Here is a 15,209-nt window from a genome sequence, read left to right as displayed (position 1 = left end):
GACATTAGCACGAGCGCCGTGGGAAAATTTCTAACAGCACTCGCGCTAACGTCAGATAGGTGTAGTGAGTTCATTGGCTATGAACTCCCAGGACCTTTCTGACAGCACCAGGAGCATGAGAACTTTCTCATGCTTGCGGTGATGTCAGACAGGTCCTATGAGTTCACCGCGGGACACTGGGCAGCGGTAGCAAACACTGCTCAGTGTCTGCTGGATGGCAGGCTGTATGGTCGCATCATGCAATTATGCAGCCTGCTATCTAAATGTAGAAGACCTAGACCCATGGCAGGACAAATGGATTATCATCTACTCTGCGGAAAGGTGAGGGATATTGTTGTTGTTTTTCTTAATTCTCTTGCAAGAGACAATGGTGTCTGTGGAATGGGCAATATCACAAGTATGGTTTAATTAATTTTCATCTGTGTCTGTGTCAGTCTTTCAATTAAGGCTACTTTCACACTTGCGTTTTTTTGCTGCGCGTTTTTTGCGCACACAAACACATAAAAAAAGCATCATGCGTTTGTGTGCGTTTTTTGCGGGTTTTGGTGCGTTTTTTTGCGCATACGTGCGCATTACAATGCGCACGTATGCACACCCATAGACTATAATGAGTGTTTTGCTGTAAAAAAAAACGCATTGCGTGCACATGCGTTTTGGGGGGGCAAGTCGGACGCACAAAAAATGCACCGGGATGCATTTTGTGTGCCCGAGCGCACACAACAAAAAAAGCATGCGCATACAAACGTGTACAAACGCATGTGTATGCGCACCTATGCGCACCCATGTTAAAGTATAGGGAAAAAAGCGCATGCGTTTTTTTGCGCTAAAAAACAGCACAAAAAAACGCAAGTGTGAAACCAGCCTAAAGGACTTTTTTCTGGGTGTCTGTGTTTTTATACACTATGACTATCGGGTTAGTAATTGGGGGCGTATTATTGACACCTCTTCATTACTAACCTCTGGACTTGATGTCACCTGACAATACAAAGGTGACATCAACCTCCAACTATCACCCCACTTGCCACCTCTACAGGGTAAGTGAGAAGAGCGAAGCTAAGTGCCAGAATTTGCACATCTTATAGATGTGCCTTTTCTTTGGCGGCTGAGAGCCGATATTTTTAGCCGGGGGGCAGTATCCATGATCCCTTCCAAGGCTATTAATATCAGCCCACAGCTGTCTACCTAGCCCTAGCTGGTTTTTAATTATAGAGGGACCATACGTAATTTTTTTGGGGGTCCCCCATTTTAATAGCCAGTAAAGACTAAGTATACAGGTGTGAGCTGATATTAATAGCCTGGGAAGCTCCATGGGTATTACCCCCTTCCAAGGCTATAAACATCTGCCCACAGCCGTTGGCTTTCCCTTTTCTGGTTAAGAAAATTATGTGGGAGCCCATGCAATTTTTTTTCAGAAAAATAATCTTTTAATAGATAAATACATGTATAGTAAGCTGCATACACACTGCACTAATTGTATATGTCACTGACATGTATATATCTATCTATTCTACAGTATGTGTATATACTCTATGTAATCCATCTATTCTATGCTGTCGGCTCCTGCTGTGATTTTACAGTATGTGGCTGCTGAATTGCTGGCTTTTCTTCTATCGATCTATCTATTTAATTTATATACATATACAGTATACAGTCATATGTTAAAGTTTGGGCACCCCTATTAATGTTAACCTTTTTTCTTTATAACAGTTTTGGCTTTTGCAACAGCTATTTCAGTTTCATATATCTAATAACTGATGGACTCAGTTATATTTCTGGACTCAAATGAGGTTTATTGTACTAACAGAAAATGTGCAATCTGCATTTAAACAAAATTTGACTGCTGCAAAAGTATGGGCACCCTTATCATTTTCTTGATTTGAACACTCCTAACTACTTTTTACTGACTTCCTGAAGCACTAAATTGGTTTTGTAAACTCATTGAGCTTTGAACTTCATAGCCAGGTGTATCAAATCATGAGGAAAGGTATTTAAAGTGGCCACTTGCAAGTAGTTCTCCTATTTGATTCTCCTATGAAGAGTGGCATCATGGGCTCCTCAAAACAACTCTCAAATGATCTGAAAACAAAGATTATTCAACAAAGCTTTTCAGGGGAAGGATACAAAAAGTTGTCTCAGAGATTTAACCTGTCAGTTTCCACTGTGAGGAACATAGTAAGTTATGCAAATTGTCTCTTCAGAGAGGAAGAGGACTAGAACTCTAGTGCCACCTATTGGAAGTAGCAATCCTAAAAGTCAATGTCGACCCTTTAACGAGCCTTGTTAAATGACTTAGGATAAAAGCCATGTAACAAGGCTCGTTAAAGGGTCGACATTGACTTTTAGGATTGCTACTTCCAATAGGTGGCACTAGAGTTCTAGTCCTCTTCCTCTCTGAAGAGACAATTTGCATAATTAGCATATTTCCCAGAGGAGCATTGCGGCTTTAAGTCTCCTCATCTCAACATGCTTAGCATGTCATTCTCCGCAAGGAGAAATGATACTCTTGGATATCGAACATAGTAAGGAAATGGAAGAACACAGGTAAAGTTCTTGTTAAGCCCAGAAGTGGCAGGCCAAGAAAAATATCAGAAAGGCAGAGAAGAAGAATGGTGAGAACAGTCAAGGACAATCCACAGACCACCTCCAAAGACCTGCAGCATCATCTTGCTGCAGATGGTGTCACTGTGGATCGGTCAACAATACTGCGCACTTTGCACAAGGAGAAGCTGTATGGGAGAGTGATGCGAAAGAAGCCGTTTCTGCTAGCATGCCACAAACAGAGTCGCCTGAGGTATGCAAAAGCACATTTGGACAAGCCAGTTACATTTTGGAAGAAGGTCCTGTGGACTGATGAAACAAAATTGAGTTGTTTGGTCATACAAAAAGGCGTTATGCATGGAGGTTAAAAAACACAGCATTCCAAGAAAAACACTTGCTACCCACAGTAAAATTTGGTGGAGGTTCCATCATGCTTTGGAGCTGTGTGGCCAATGCCGGCACCGGGAATCTTGTTAAAGTTGGGGATCACATGAATTCAACTCAGTATCAGTAGATTCTTGACAATAATGTGCAAGAATCAGTGACGAAGTTGAAGTTACGCAGGGGATGGATATTTCAGCAAGACAATGATCCTAAACAACGCTCCAAATCTACTCAGGCATTCATGCAGAGGAACAATTACAATGTTCTGGAATGGCCATCCCAGTCCCCAGACCTGAATATCATTGAACTTCTGTGGGATGATTTGAAGCGGGCTGTCCATGCTTGGCGACCATCAAACTTAACTGAACTGGAATTGTTTTGTAAACAGGAATGTTCACAAATACCTTCATCCAGGATCCTGGAACTCATTAATAGCTACAGGAAGCGACTAGAGGCTGTTATTTTTGCAAAAGGAGGATCTACGAAATATTAATGTCACCTTTTATGTTGAGGTGCCCATACGTTTGCACCGGTCAAATTTTGTTAAAATGCAGATTGCACATTTTCTGTTAGTACAATAAACCTCATTTGAATCCAGAAATATAACTGAGTCCATCAGTTATTAGATATATGAAACTGAAATAGCTGTTGCAAAAACCAAAATTGTTATAAATAAAAAAGGTTAACATTAATAGGGGTGCCCAAACTTTAACATATGACTGTATGTGTGTGTCTCTGACATCTATATATCTATCTATTGTATGTGTATATACTGTATGCAATCTGTCTATTCTATCCTGTCAGCTCCTGCTGTGATTTTACTGTGTGCGGCAGATGTATTGACAGTGGTATGAGTCAGAAAGACATGCAGGCACCTTCACCATGCTGTTCCCATTTAGTTTTAGCACTTTCTCATCCATTTCAGCTTTTTTTTCTCAGGCCCCCAGACCTGTTTCATTCATCACTACTGTTGACCCTTATTGTTATTGAATTAATGTTCAATGGCTGCCATTTGTTGACTGGCTGTTGATTAGCTAATGTATCTGTCCTAGTATTGCAGTCCTAGTATTGTTATACTATCTTTGGGAAACAAAGGCACAATGTTTGAATGGTTGTTAATATGTTGACCCATTGGTGCTCTGTAATATGAAGGACAATCTGTGCATGTTGTTTGAACACTCCAGCAATGAAGGATGGCTTCCACCTTCCCCCAAGCCTGTGGTGGAATGCCTAAATGAAAAGTTGTGACCTATAAAAAGGAGGATCTGCCTGTGTTCAGAGAGACTACATTACAATAGCCATGGCACAATGGCTCCAACTGAAGAAATACAGAGGTGCTTCATTGACCATCACTGAACCATCAAAGACGTTTAGAGGATTCAGGTTGGAACAATCAAGTCACCTGGTCTCATGCATTAATGGATTGTCATCTTCCTAAGCTTGTCATTACCTCCTCACTGTTTGGGCCCACCAAAAGCAGGGAGCCACAGGTGGCGGTACTCGGCCCTAGAAACAGCTCTAATCCCAGCGAGTCAGCGGAAGGGTGAGACTCTGTATTTTGCACCATCTTGGGTATTTGCTGGGACTGTTCTATATGCTATTGTGTGTTGGTGGTTCAATAAATTATTGCCACACTGTTTTACGCTCACCATGTGTTGTCTGAGTAGTGTTCTGCTCACAGGGAGAGAGAGCAGGCTTCAGTGGTATGAGCCCTGGTCCATGCAGTCTTTCTAAAGACAGCCGGGCCACCGGACAAGAGCACCCACTAACCCTGTATCTTTACACTTCTGTTTGGCGCTGGAAGCTCAGGATAAAGGTGATACCGAGACTGTTGGGATCGGGCCTCTTCTAAGTATGATGTTTGCTCCTGGAGAAAGGACTGTAATCTGTTCGGGTGAGCTCACACGGACATATATGTGCCTGATGTTTATTTGCTGTGAAACCTTTGTGACTAGAAGAGGCTGTTTTGGTTTTGAATCGCCTTGGAGCTTTATGAAAGCAATAAAACTGCTCATGTTTGGACCAAACCACACTGTCTGTGTGAACGCTCCATGCCTACCTAAGAGTGTGCATCCCTACAATATATTTGTGCCTAATGTGAATATGTATTGTGATGTAGTAACCACTATGTCCGCTAGGGGGCGCTGTGTGGAGGTTCCAAGGGAGAGGATGAGTGGCAGAATCATGAAGATTGGTTGTGTATCTCAAAGGGGGTGGCTTTGAGATGTAGACTTAGTTATGCTTATTGATCAGCAATGGTATTGCTGAGGTGTTATTTCAAGGTATAAGGGAGAAGTCTCTAGGTAACTTGGGAGTTGGGCGGGTCAGTTACCTACAAACCCACCCAGGGGTGTGTCTGAAAACGCCTGTATTAAAAAGCTATGTAAGTGTGTGAAGGACCTGTGATGAGGTCATAGTCACGTGACCCGGTGGGTGTGGCTACAGACCATATAATGTGGCCAGGGTAGGTCACATGTGGTGAATGCTGGGACCTGGTTGGTCCAGTGTGGAAGGTCCAGCAGAGATGGAGCTTCCTCCCAGATAGCACGTGTGAAGTGGCTGTGAGCAATGGCGATGTGTGCCTGAGAGTTCCCTGGAGGGAACGAACGTGTGCGGAATGCTGCAGCCGCATGAGGAACCCTGATGTGGGTGAGATAATTGTGAGGCTAAGTGAGCCTGCGTACTGGACATTGATAATAAGAGTGAAGCATTATAATGGGCGCTATGCTGGTAATGCTATTAAGTGAACTTTCTGTTGCTGCTGTGGTTTATGAGGCGTGAATAAACCGCAAGGACTGTATGATTTGATGGAAAATCCCTGCCGGAACTGTTTTTTGTTCGCTGCAAGCGAGAATCCCCTAAGTAAATGACAGCGCTACCTCACAGTATGTAAATGTGAGTGTGTATGCAGATGGTGTGTAGGGGATGCCCATATACAAGTCATGGTGGTGGTTCTTTCAATGTCAGTGTCACTCATGATTGGTAATGTAAAAAGAAAAACCTTAATTTTTTATAATGTAGTTTCTCAGGATAACATGGATCTACCACACTTGGGAATATTAGAAATAGACACTGTGAGCTGTAAATATGTTAGATTTCTCCAAATATAAATTTACACTAATGCAGAAAATAGAAAAAAGGAAGATTAAAGGGGATCTGTCACAAGGTTGTTGTTAAGTAATCTGAGAACAGTATGATGTAGGGACAGAGACCCTGATTCCAGGAATGTGTCACTTACTGTGCTGCTTGCTGCAGTTTTGATAACATCTTTTTTATTCTCTGCTGTAGATCTAACAGTTCTCTGAATGCTGAGCTCTGTATAATGCCACCCCTTTTACAATAAAGCCCTTAAAAATTAAAAACTTCTGGTGCAGAAATTACCTTCATAATCATATCTTAAGTGGAAGGAAGACCACCTGTGGACAATCTAAGTGTCACATGGTCGGTCAGTATGTACACACCTTTTCTGAAAGGCCACAGAAGCTGCAACACCATTAAGCGAGATGCACCAATAACCAAACAACACCATGAAGATCAAGGAGATCTCCAAACAAGTCAGGGACAAAGTTGTTGAAAAGAACAATATGCAAATTGCCTCTTCAGAGAAAAAGAGGACTTGAACTCTATAACACCACCTGTTGGTAGTAGCGATCCTACAAGCCAAATCAGAATCTCAATTTGCAGACATGGTGTTTCGAGCTATTGGCTCTCATCAGTGCAAAGTATGAGAACTGATATGGCTAGGAGAGAGGCTCTGGACTGAGGTCTCAGGGGTAAGGTTTTTCCTTGTGGATAGTGACATGCCAGCTCTGACTTGTCAAGGTAAGGAGGCTTATTCGCCATGCAATGCTCCTCTGGGAAAATAATATGCAAATTGCCTCTTCAGAGAAAAAGAGGACTTGAACTCTATAACGTCACCTGTTGGTAGTAGTGATCCTACAAGTCACAATCAACCCTTTAAAGAGTCTTGTAATATGACTTAGGATAAAAGCCAAATCAGAATCTCAATTTGCAGACAAGAACAAGTCAGGGTTAGGTTATAAAAAAACATATCCCAATCTCTGATGATCCCTGGAGCACCATCGAATCCATTATCATCAAATAGAAAGAACATGGTACCACAACAAACCCGCCAAGAAAGGGCCACCCACCAAAACTCTCAGCCTGGACAAGGAGGGCATTAGTCAGAATGGCAGCACAGAGACCAAAGGAAACCCTAAAGGAACTGCAGAGTTCCCAAGAAGAGACTTGAGTATCTGTCTATACAACCACAATAAGCCGTACACTCCACAACAGTTGCCTTTATGGAAAAGTGAGCAGAAAAAAAAAACCTTTACTTATACAAAAATTGTAAGGCACGTTTTGAGTTTGCCAAAAGACATATGGAAGACTCCCTAAATATATAGAGGAATGCGCTGTGGTCAGATGAGAACAAAATTGAACTTTTTGGCCACCAAGACGAAGACTATGTCTGGTGCCAAACCAACACAGCTTATCACAACAAGAACTCAATATCCGCAGTGAAGCATAGTGGTGGCAACATCAAGCTGTGGCTATGTTATTCGGCGGCAGGGACAGTGAAAATTGTCTGAAGCAAGGGGAAAATGGATAGTGTAAAATACTAGCATATTCTTGAGCAAAACCTGTTTCAGTCTATCATTGAGTTAAAACTGAGATGGAGGTTTACCTTCCAACAAGACAATGCCCAAAAGCATACTGCTAAAGCAACACTTGAGTGGTTTAAGGGGAAACATGTAAATGTTTTGAAGTGGCTTAGTCAAAGTTCAGATCTAAATACAATTGAGAATCTGTGGTCAGACTTGAAGATTGCTGCTCACCAGAAGAAGCCATCTAACTTGAATGAGCTGAAACAGCCTTGAGGAATGAGCAAAAACCCAGTGGAAAAATGTGGAAAGCTCATACAGACTTATCCAAAGCAACTTGCAGCTGTAATTGCTGCTAAAGGAGGCTCTACAAAGTACTGACTTTAGGGGGGTGATAGTTATGCACAATTAATTTTTGAGTTATGCACAATTTATTTTTGAGTTATTTTGTCCTACTTGCTGTTTCCTTCACAACAAAAAAAATAACTGTTCACAGTTGAACGCATGTTCTTTACATGAATAGATGCAAACCCTCAAAAAAAACTGTGAAACTCCAGGTTGTGAGATAGGAAAACACGAAAAAATTTCAAAGGGGATGAATACTTTTAACATCAGATATTATGTTTTTATATCAGATTACAAGTCCATTGCATATCAGATACAAGTAGTGGCTGTATAGGTGCCATATGTAAGGGGATGGACAAGAGAGAAGATGAGTACAGTTGATGCTCAGCTGAGTAACTGCAAGTGAATACTGCCATCTGCTGGACGAAGGCAAAATTGAAAGTAAAGAATGAATTATAGTATTAGGAACCCCCAGATTTCTTAGTGCATGTTTTCGGGGAAAAGATTGAAGACAACGCTGGGTCAAGTGACACCTCTGTTGCAGTTACTAATTATAAAAGGCCTTGCCTGACTGAGGAGGTGGTAGTTGGTGCCAAAACCTGCACTAGGCAGGTTGTTTGGTCACAAAGTGGGCTTACAGTCATCATCGCCTCAGAAGAAGCCAAGAGCAGTCAGATTCCGGAGAAGGCCTAAGCTGTGAGGAAGTCTGTGACCTACACCAGTAGGCATAGTGGGCAGGATGGAGCACTCAAGCACAAAAATGTTGGCTCAGACGGTAACTAAGTCCAGAGGATAGAGACTTCCACTCGGAAGTATGCTTAGCAACATACCAAAATTTATGGCTGATAATTTGAGACTAGGTTGAATGCCTAGAAAGCATGCATCGTATGCACCCATAACACCTGTCTTACAGGCAGAGATAGTGCTGGTGATTTTCGATGGATAGGCCCGACAGATGATCATTTTCAGACAATCATGACAGCGTGATACTGCAGATAAAGTGGTCAAGATTCAAGAGGACATGCATGGCAATATGAATGATTTAGGTAATCTGCGTATTCGCCACTTTACGGCTCACATCACTAAGAAAACCGATGGAGAATCTAGAGGACCAGGCTCCCTGGCCAAAGTATTGAGAGATTAGTTGGTCAGAGGGCCTGAGAGACACTTACCTGAGGCAGGCCTTGAAAGAACATTTATTCTACAATCCAAATTTCTGCTTCCTCGAAGTTAGAGCAGAAGCTAGTGAGCAAGAGGCCCAGACAGTAGTGGGTCTGGTTCAGAGCCATGAAGTTGTCACCGTGGGTTCGTAACCATGCAGAACCTGATTGGGTCCGTGAGTTACGACACGATATGTGACAAATTAGAAGAGCACAATGAAGCATAAGAAAAACTCCCACAGCTACCCAGAAACCGAACTCTGCACCCTGCTATGAAGTGCAACCAGTGAGGGGGTATCCTCCACCCAGAGAACAGTGGCATAGACATTAGTGGAACACCCCCCAGGGCCGGGGGTACTCGGTACCGGGTCGGTCAGGCTCTTTTACAGGGGAAGTGTGTCACGGTGGTGCTAGTGACCCGGTCCGTGGCCCTGGGCGTCCAGATGTAGATGATGGAAGTGCAGATGAAGGGGAAGATGGTAGGATAGTTGTAGGGGAAAAGGGGATTCGTGACGCCACCTGTGGTATTCGGCAATGCAGGTGTTAAGCCGACGCTGCTCTGCAGATCCTCTGGGATGGTGTTAGGGCAGCGGGGATGGTAAAGCTCTCCACAGGAAGAGCTGTACCCCAGGGCAGTTGAGCCGGTGACGGGGATGGTGAATGCGGTGTATGGCAGGCAAGATGTAAATGACGCAAAGGACACAGTTGGGTGCAGTTTCAGGGTCTTTACTCACAACTCCTGCATGCGGTAGCCCACTTAGTTCTGCGTCCTCTGGGTGAGGGGTCCAGCCAACTCCCAGGTAGATCAGGAACACCGTTTCAGGACTCCTCTTTATGTTCCTCTCTCTTGGCCGCCTCTCTCTCGCTCTACACCCTCACCAGCAGTGTCCCTCATCCAGCAGCCTCGGACCTTGCCGAGCGACGTGGGTCAGGCCCCGGGGTCCTTTATCTCAAAGGCTGCCTTCTGGAGGATTGCTTGTGGATTCGGCTGTCGCACTACAGTCACTACAGCCTCCAACTTACTAGTTGAGCCTTGTTTGGTATTCTCCACTAGATTCAGGATTTGGTTCCCTTATTGCGGCCTGGTCCTTCCTTTCCAGGATGCGGGTCCCATGGGTGGCCAGTCACACTACCCGTGCCCCTAGGACCCCTTCTATTCTCCTGAGAGCTTCTTATTAGCGGTGTCTCTCTTTCTCTAACTCTCCTCACGTCAGTCCTGCTCTCTCACTGGTCCTGTCACCGACTGACTAGTTTCTGGAAGGATCTATTTACCTCAGGGCTAGCTCCTCCCACCAACTGTCATCTTTCTCTCCCTGATTGAATGTCCTCAATCACTACACTGCCTAAGCTCCTCCCCCTCTACCTACCTTTCCCACTTGCCTCCCAAAACCCTTTCCTAGCCAGCCTGGGATGAGGCCATCCTCCCAAAGGGTATGTCAGGATCCTGTCAGCGCCGGCGTGCGGCCTCCACTGAGCAGGAACTCACCCGCACTGTAGGGGTACCGGGATCAGGTACAGCCGGAAAGTACCAATACACAGGACCTGTGGATGCTGACGTTTAGCAAGCAGACACAGGACCTACGGTCATGTGACTGCAAGGGGGTGGTGCTTAGCATCCTGCTTAGTGAGATGGCAAGGCACTATACAGAAATACTCAGAGTCAGGCAAAACAGAGGTCATACACAGAGATAGCAGTAACGTACCAGGGATGAGACAGAACAGATAGTCAGGGCCAAGCAGAAGTCAAAACCAAACAGACATAGAAGGTACCAAGCAGAATCCAAAGCAATATCCAGAGAACAGACCGATTCGTACACAGATTATCAAGCAACCAGAACACAGCACAAACACACTCAGGGGTCACCACACTATGCCAAGGGCAAGAGTATAACTGACGGGGGATGGGAGCTTCCTGCGGCTATAAGAAGCTTTCCCAGAATCAATGAGAGGCCACCATAATAGGTCCCAGGTGTGCAGGTAAGAGTCTGAACTGAGATCAAAACATTAACTCCAGAAGTGCCGGTCCCCCAGCACTGGTATCATGACAGGGTACACCCAGATGCCCTGACTAAACTAGTGTGTGTTGGGTGCGAGTGTTAGGAGTCCTGGGTGGTGCTCCCTCCATACCTGAGGGTGGGATTCCACACCTCTGGATGAGGTGCAGTACCTCTGTGGTGACTGGACCCTCAGGGCGCCACATTAGCACCCACCAGACAAGCACAGAGTTGAATGTTGGACATGTGGAGGTTTGGGACATATTTCAAGGGCTGCTCCATTCAAGGCAGCCAACAATGGAGGCATCCTTTAAACTAATGTGACCCGCAATCAGGGAGCACACAGCAGGGCTAAGTCAACCCAACAGAGGACAGAAGGCTCCGACGACATCACTTCTGAGAGTCCCACTGAGCTAAATGGACAGATGATTTGTTAATGAAAGGGAACCTGTTAGCAGGACTGCGCTGAGTAACCTACAGAGAGTGTAAGGTTAATGCCTTTATACTAATTAAAATTATACCTTTGTTAATGAAATCCGTCTTATGGTTGTTGTTTAATCTTTATTTGCAGTTTGTCATGCTTCGGGGCCAGGCCTGTGGGGGGTCTTTATGTGGTTCTCTGCTTACATATTCATCTGTATAGCTTCTGACAGGTCACTGATCCCTCAGTGACCTGCCCCCTATTTTACATACTGAATATAATATGGTTTAAAAAAAAATTACATTCAGCAAGCAGGTGTCGGCGGCGGCGCCTGTGCTGTAGCATGATTGCATCTATAATACACATCTAATTTTTTTAGTTGGTGATAAAAATTTCTTCAGAAAAAAAAAATTCTGTCTCAAAATGGCACAGTAGCACAGCTATCGGCGATTCGATAGATGCTACTGCGAAGGCACCGCCGATGCCATTTTTCTAGAGAAAAAAAAATTGTCTGCATCAAGATGGTGCCAACGGCACCTGCACAGTAGCATCTATCAGTGATTCATTAGATGCTACTGTGCAGGTGCTGCCATCGCCATTTTGGTGGAGGAAAAAAATTGTCTCCACCAATATAGCGCCGGCGGTGCCAGCGCAGTAGCATCTATTAGATCGCTGATAGATGCTACTGCACAGATGCAGCCAGCGCCATTTTGAAAAAGAATTTTTTTTTCAGAAGAAATTTATATCACTAAAAAAATTAAATGCATGTTATAGATGCGATCATGCTACAACGCAACTTCCAGCGTCTGCCTGCTGAATGTGAGTTTTGCTTTTTTTTAAAACCATATTATATTCAGCATGTAAAATAGGGGGAAGGTCACTTAGGGATCAGTGACCTGTCATAAGCCACACAGATGAATATGTAAGCAGAGCACCACATAAAGACCCCCCACACACACAGGCCCTTCAGAGTGGTAAATTACACTGTCTTGCAGTCTGATTGACGAGTCCGGGTTGGGTGAATGCCAGTGTGGTGGAGGAAGGGATAATGCTAAGGGGCTGTTTTTCAGTAAAGGGAAATCTTAATGCTTCGGCATACCAAGACGTTTTGAAAAATTGTATGCTTCCAAATTTGTGATAACAGATTTTATTGGCCGACAGGCATGAATTAAATCACAAACTAAATTTTCGGGACCTGCAAATTTCAATCTCAAATTTGATTCTCCACAGATGGAAATGGTCATTCCTAGCTGAATGAATTTGGTGTGGTACAACTTGGCTGGCCCACACAAAGCTTAGCTTCAGCCCCATCAAATAACTTTGGTATAATCTACAACATAAATTATGAACTAGACCCTCTTGTCCAGCCATAGTCCTCTGACCTCACAAATGCTGTTCTGTACAGTAGTACAGCTACCAGAGGTGCAGAGGTGGCCCACCTAGAGCAACTGCCACTCTTAACTGAACGGGTGTGCGTACTATGCCTATATAGTTAAACTTTGTGGTAGAGAGGGGGCCTTGATCACCCTATGCTGCTGCTCTCTATTCAATAGGCCATAGATTGCTTTAGGGCTGCAGCCTACAGATGGTATAGCAATCACGAGTCCTGTTTCCAATCTGACTATGCTAGCAACAGGTGCACTAATAGGGACAAATATGGAAGAAGCAGGCTTGGCCTTGGTACTAATAGGATGTGGAGTTGGCAATAGATGGGAAAGGTGCTAGAAAAGTGAGAATGTGTCTTTGTTGTGAACACTGCAGATGAGTCATGACTGGAAGTTGTGATGTTGGTGAGAGCCAGATGGAAAAGATAGGAGAGAGAACAACACTATCATAAAGAAAGTCAGAATCTATAACTGTATAATTATGTGCCATTATATGGTCACTGTGTAGCGGTAAAATGTGTCTTCTTTGCCTTTGCATAGTGACTTTTTTCTCAGTAATAACATCTCCTGAGGTACCCTATACTTACTATAAAAAGGGTGTGGCTCTAAAGTTGTAAGGCTAGTTTCACATTAGCGCTTTTGAGTGCAGCGACGGCCTGCGCACGGCCGCCGCTAAGCCCCGCCCCTGCCGCGCCTCCGCCGGTAGCTCCACCTACCAGTGCATGACGCTGCATGCGTCCTGCGTCCCCTATCTTTACCACTGGGGGCACAGGCCGTGCGCAGTATGCGTTTGGCGGCGCATGCGCCTTTTTGACAGTGCGCCGAGCGCAACCAAACTGCAGCAGGTTGCGTTTGGCGCGCAGCGTCATGCGCCGGTAGGCGGAGCTACCAGCGGAGGTGCGGCAGGGGGGGGGCTTAGCGGTGGCAGTGCGCAGGCCGTTGCTGCACTCAAAAGCGCTAATGTGAAACTAGCCTAAATGTGGTTATCTAGGTTAGGGACTCACTCGGATGTGTTCTACCCCTTCCCCTCATGATGAACCCCTAGCTACGCATCTGCTTCTGGATGAATGGTCTAAAATTCCCACAAACACACTACAAAATCCTGAGGAAAGTCTTCCCAGAAGAGTAAAAACTGCTGTAGCTGTAAAGTGGAGAACCATCTCCATATTAATGCCAATGGATTTAAAGCATGATGTCATAACATCTCCTGTATGGGCGTTTCACTACTTTTGCCCATCCAGTATACCTTTGGGTCTGACCAATACTTCTGCACCACTCTGGCTATGCCCCTGGACACTTCAAAACTGAAGAAGACAGTAGGCTACCCCAGTACATTGGCTTCTGTTCTTCATATTGAAACCACAGAACAAGGACCTTTACCGGGGCCGTATAGTCCGCACTATTTCTCTTCTTCATGGGTGGAGTTTCATTTGGCATAGAAGGGGATGGGGATGTTCTACTAGAGTATACGAAACAAAATGTATTTGGAACGGCCTGCAGTATATTTATTATATCAACGGAGGTACACATAAACTAAGTTGTCTATTCTAATTGATGGGTTGTACAATACTTAAAGTAAATCTGCAAAACAGGCAGCATTTATTAGCAATTCCTTAGCTTGGTAAAATAAAATCTATACCAGAGACGGATGCAGCAAATTTACATTAAACACATCATTCAGATTAATGTCAAGAAATCCATGTTTTGCTTTTGTGAATTCCGATACAAATCAGTGAAAGCCACAGAGGGGATTAAAGAAAAAATGTGTTTTAGATAAGCTGCAGATTGATCTTTTTCTTTTTGGGAACTATATTTCTTCCTTTGCTAGCACATTGTCTGATGCAGCCATATGGGTTCATTTCTAATCATATGGGCTAGGAATTCATGAGTTTCACTCTCACAGTAAATGATTTTATTTAAGTACTATGAACAGCCAAATTGACTTTACCTTCTCTTCCTGTAATACGATTACTTCGTGATACCGTGGAATGAATGGCTCATATTTCTTCTTGTCTTCCTTCTTGGAGTTGACATTCTCATAATGCAGTGCACTTTCCCTTTAGAAAGTTCAAAGGAAGATTTATGAGTCTGCAGTTCAGATTCAGCAGACATTCAAAGAAGCCTTCCCCCCTCATGTTTACATTTCTAATAAGGGCCAAATCACTCACTAATGGAGGCATGGGCACTTACAGTGAAAGATACCATCATTTAGATGTACTGTAAATGGAGCTGGCTCATATTCTATTTCAATGAAGCTAGTATAGAAATTTAAAGGAGAACAATGCTTACAAAATGGATCTCTTGTATCCAACTACATATATGCTCAATACGCTTGTATTGAGCGAGGCGGCCCCCATCTAGTTGGAATGTGGGCGAGA

General features: G+C 44.1%; 1 protein-coding gene across 1 annotated transcript in view; it reads right to left on the bottom strand.

Annotated features, from left to right (window-relative positions):
* The window catches only part of STPG2 (sperm tail PG-rich repeat containing 2), an 867,800-nt gene that overhangs the window by 663,007 nt on the left and 189,584 nt on the right, over positions 1 to 15,209 (bottom strand). The window contains exon 6 of the mRNA XM_073589766.1: positions 14,780 to 14,888. Coding sequence (XP_073445867.1) covers positions 14,780 to 14,888 — 109 coding nt within the window. The remainder of the gene's footprint in view (positions 1 to 14,779; positions 14,889 to 15,209) is intronic.

Source organism: Dendrobates tinctorius, unplaced genomic scaffold (assembly GCF_039654945.1).
Source record: "Dendrobates tinctorius isolate UK_male_01 unplaced genomic scaffold, ASM3965494v1 ptg000011l, whole genome shotgun sequence".
In the NCBI taxonomy this organism is placed as follows: Eukaryota; Metazoa; Chordata; class Amphibia; order Anura; family Dendrobatidae; genus Dendrobates; species Dendrobates tinctorius.
This window is presented reverse-complemented; position numbering and strand designations above follow the sequence as displayed.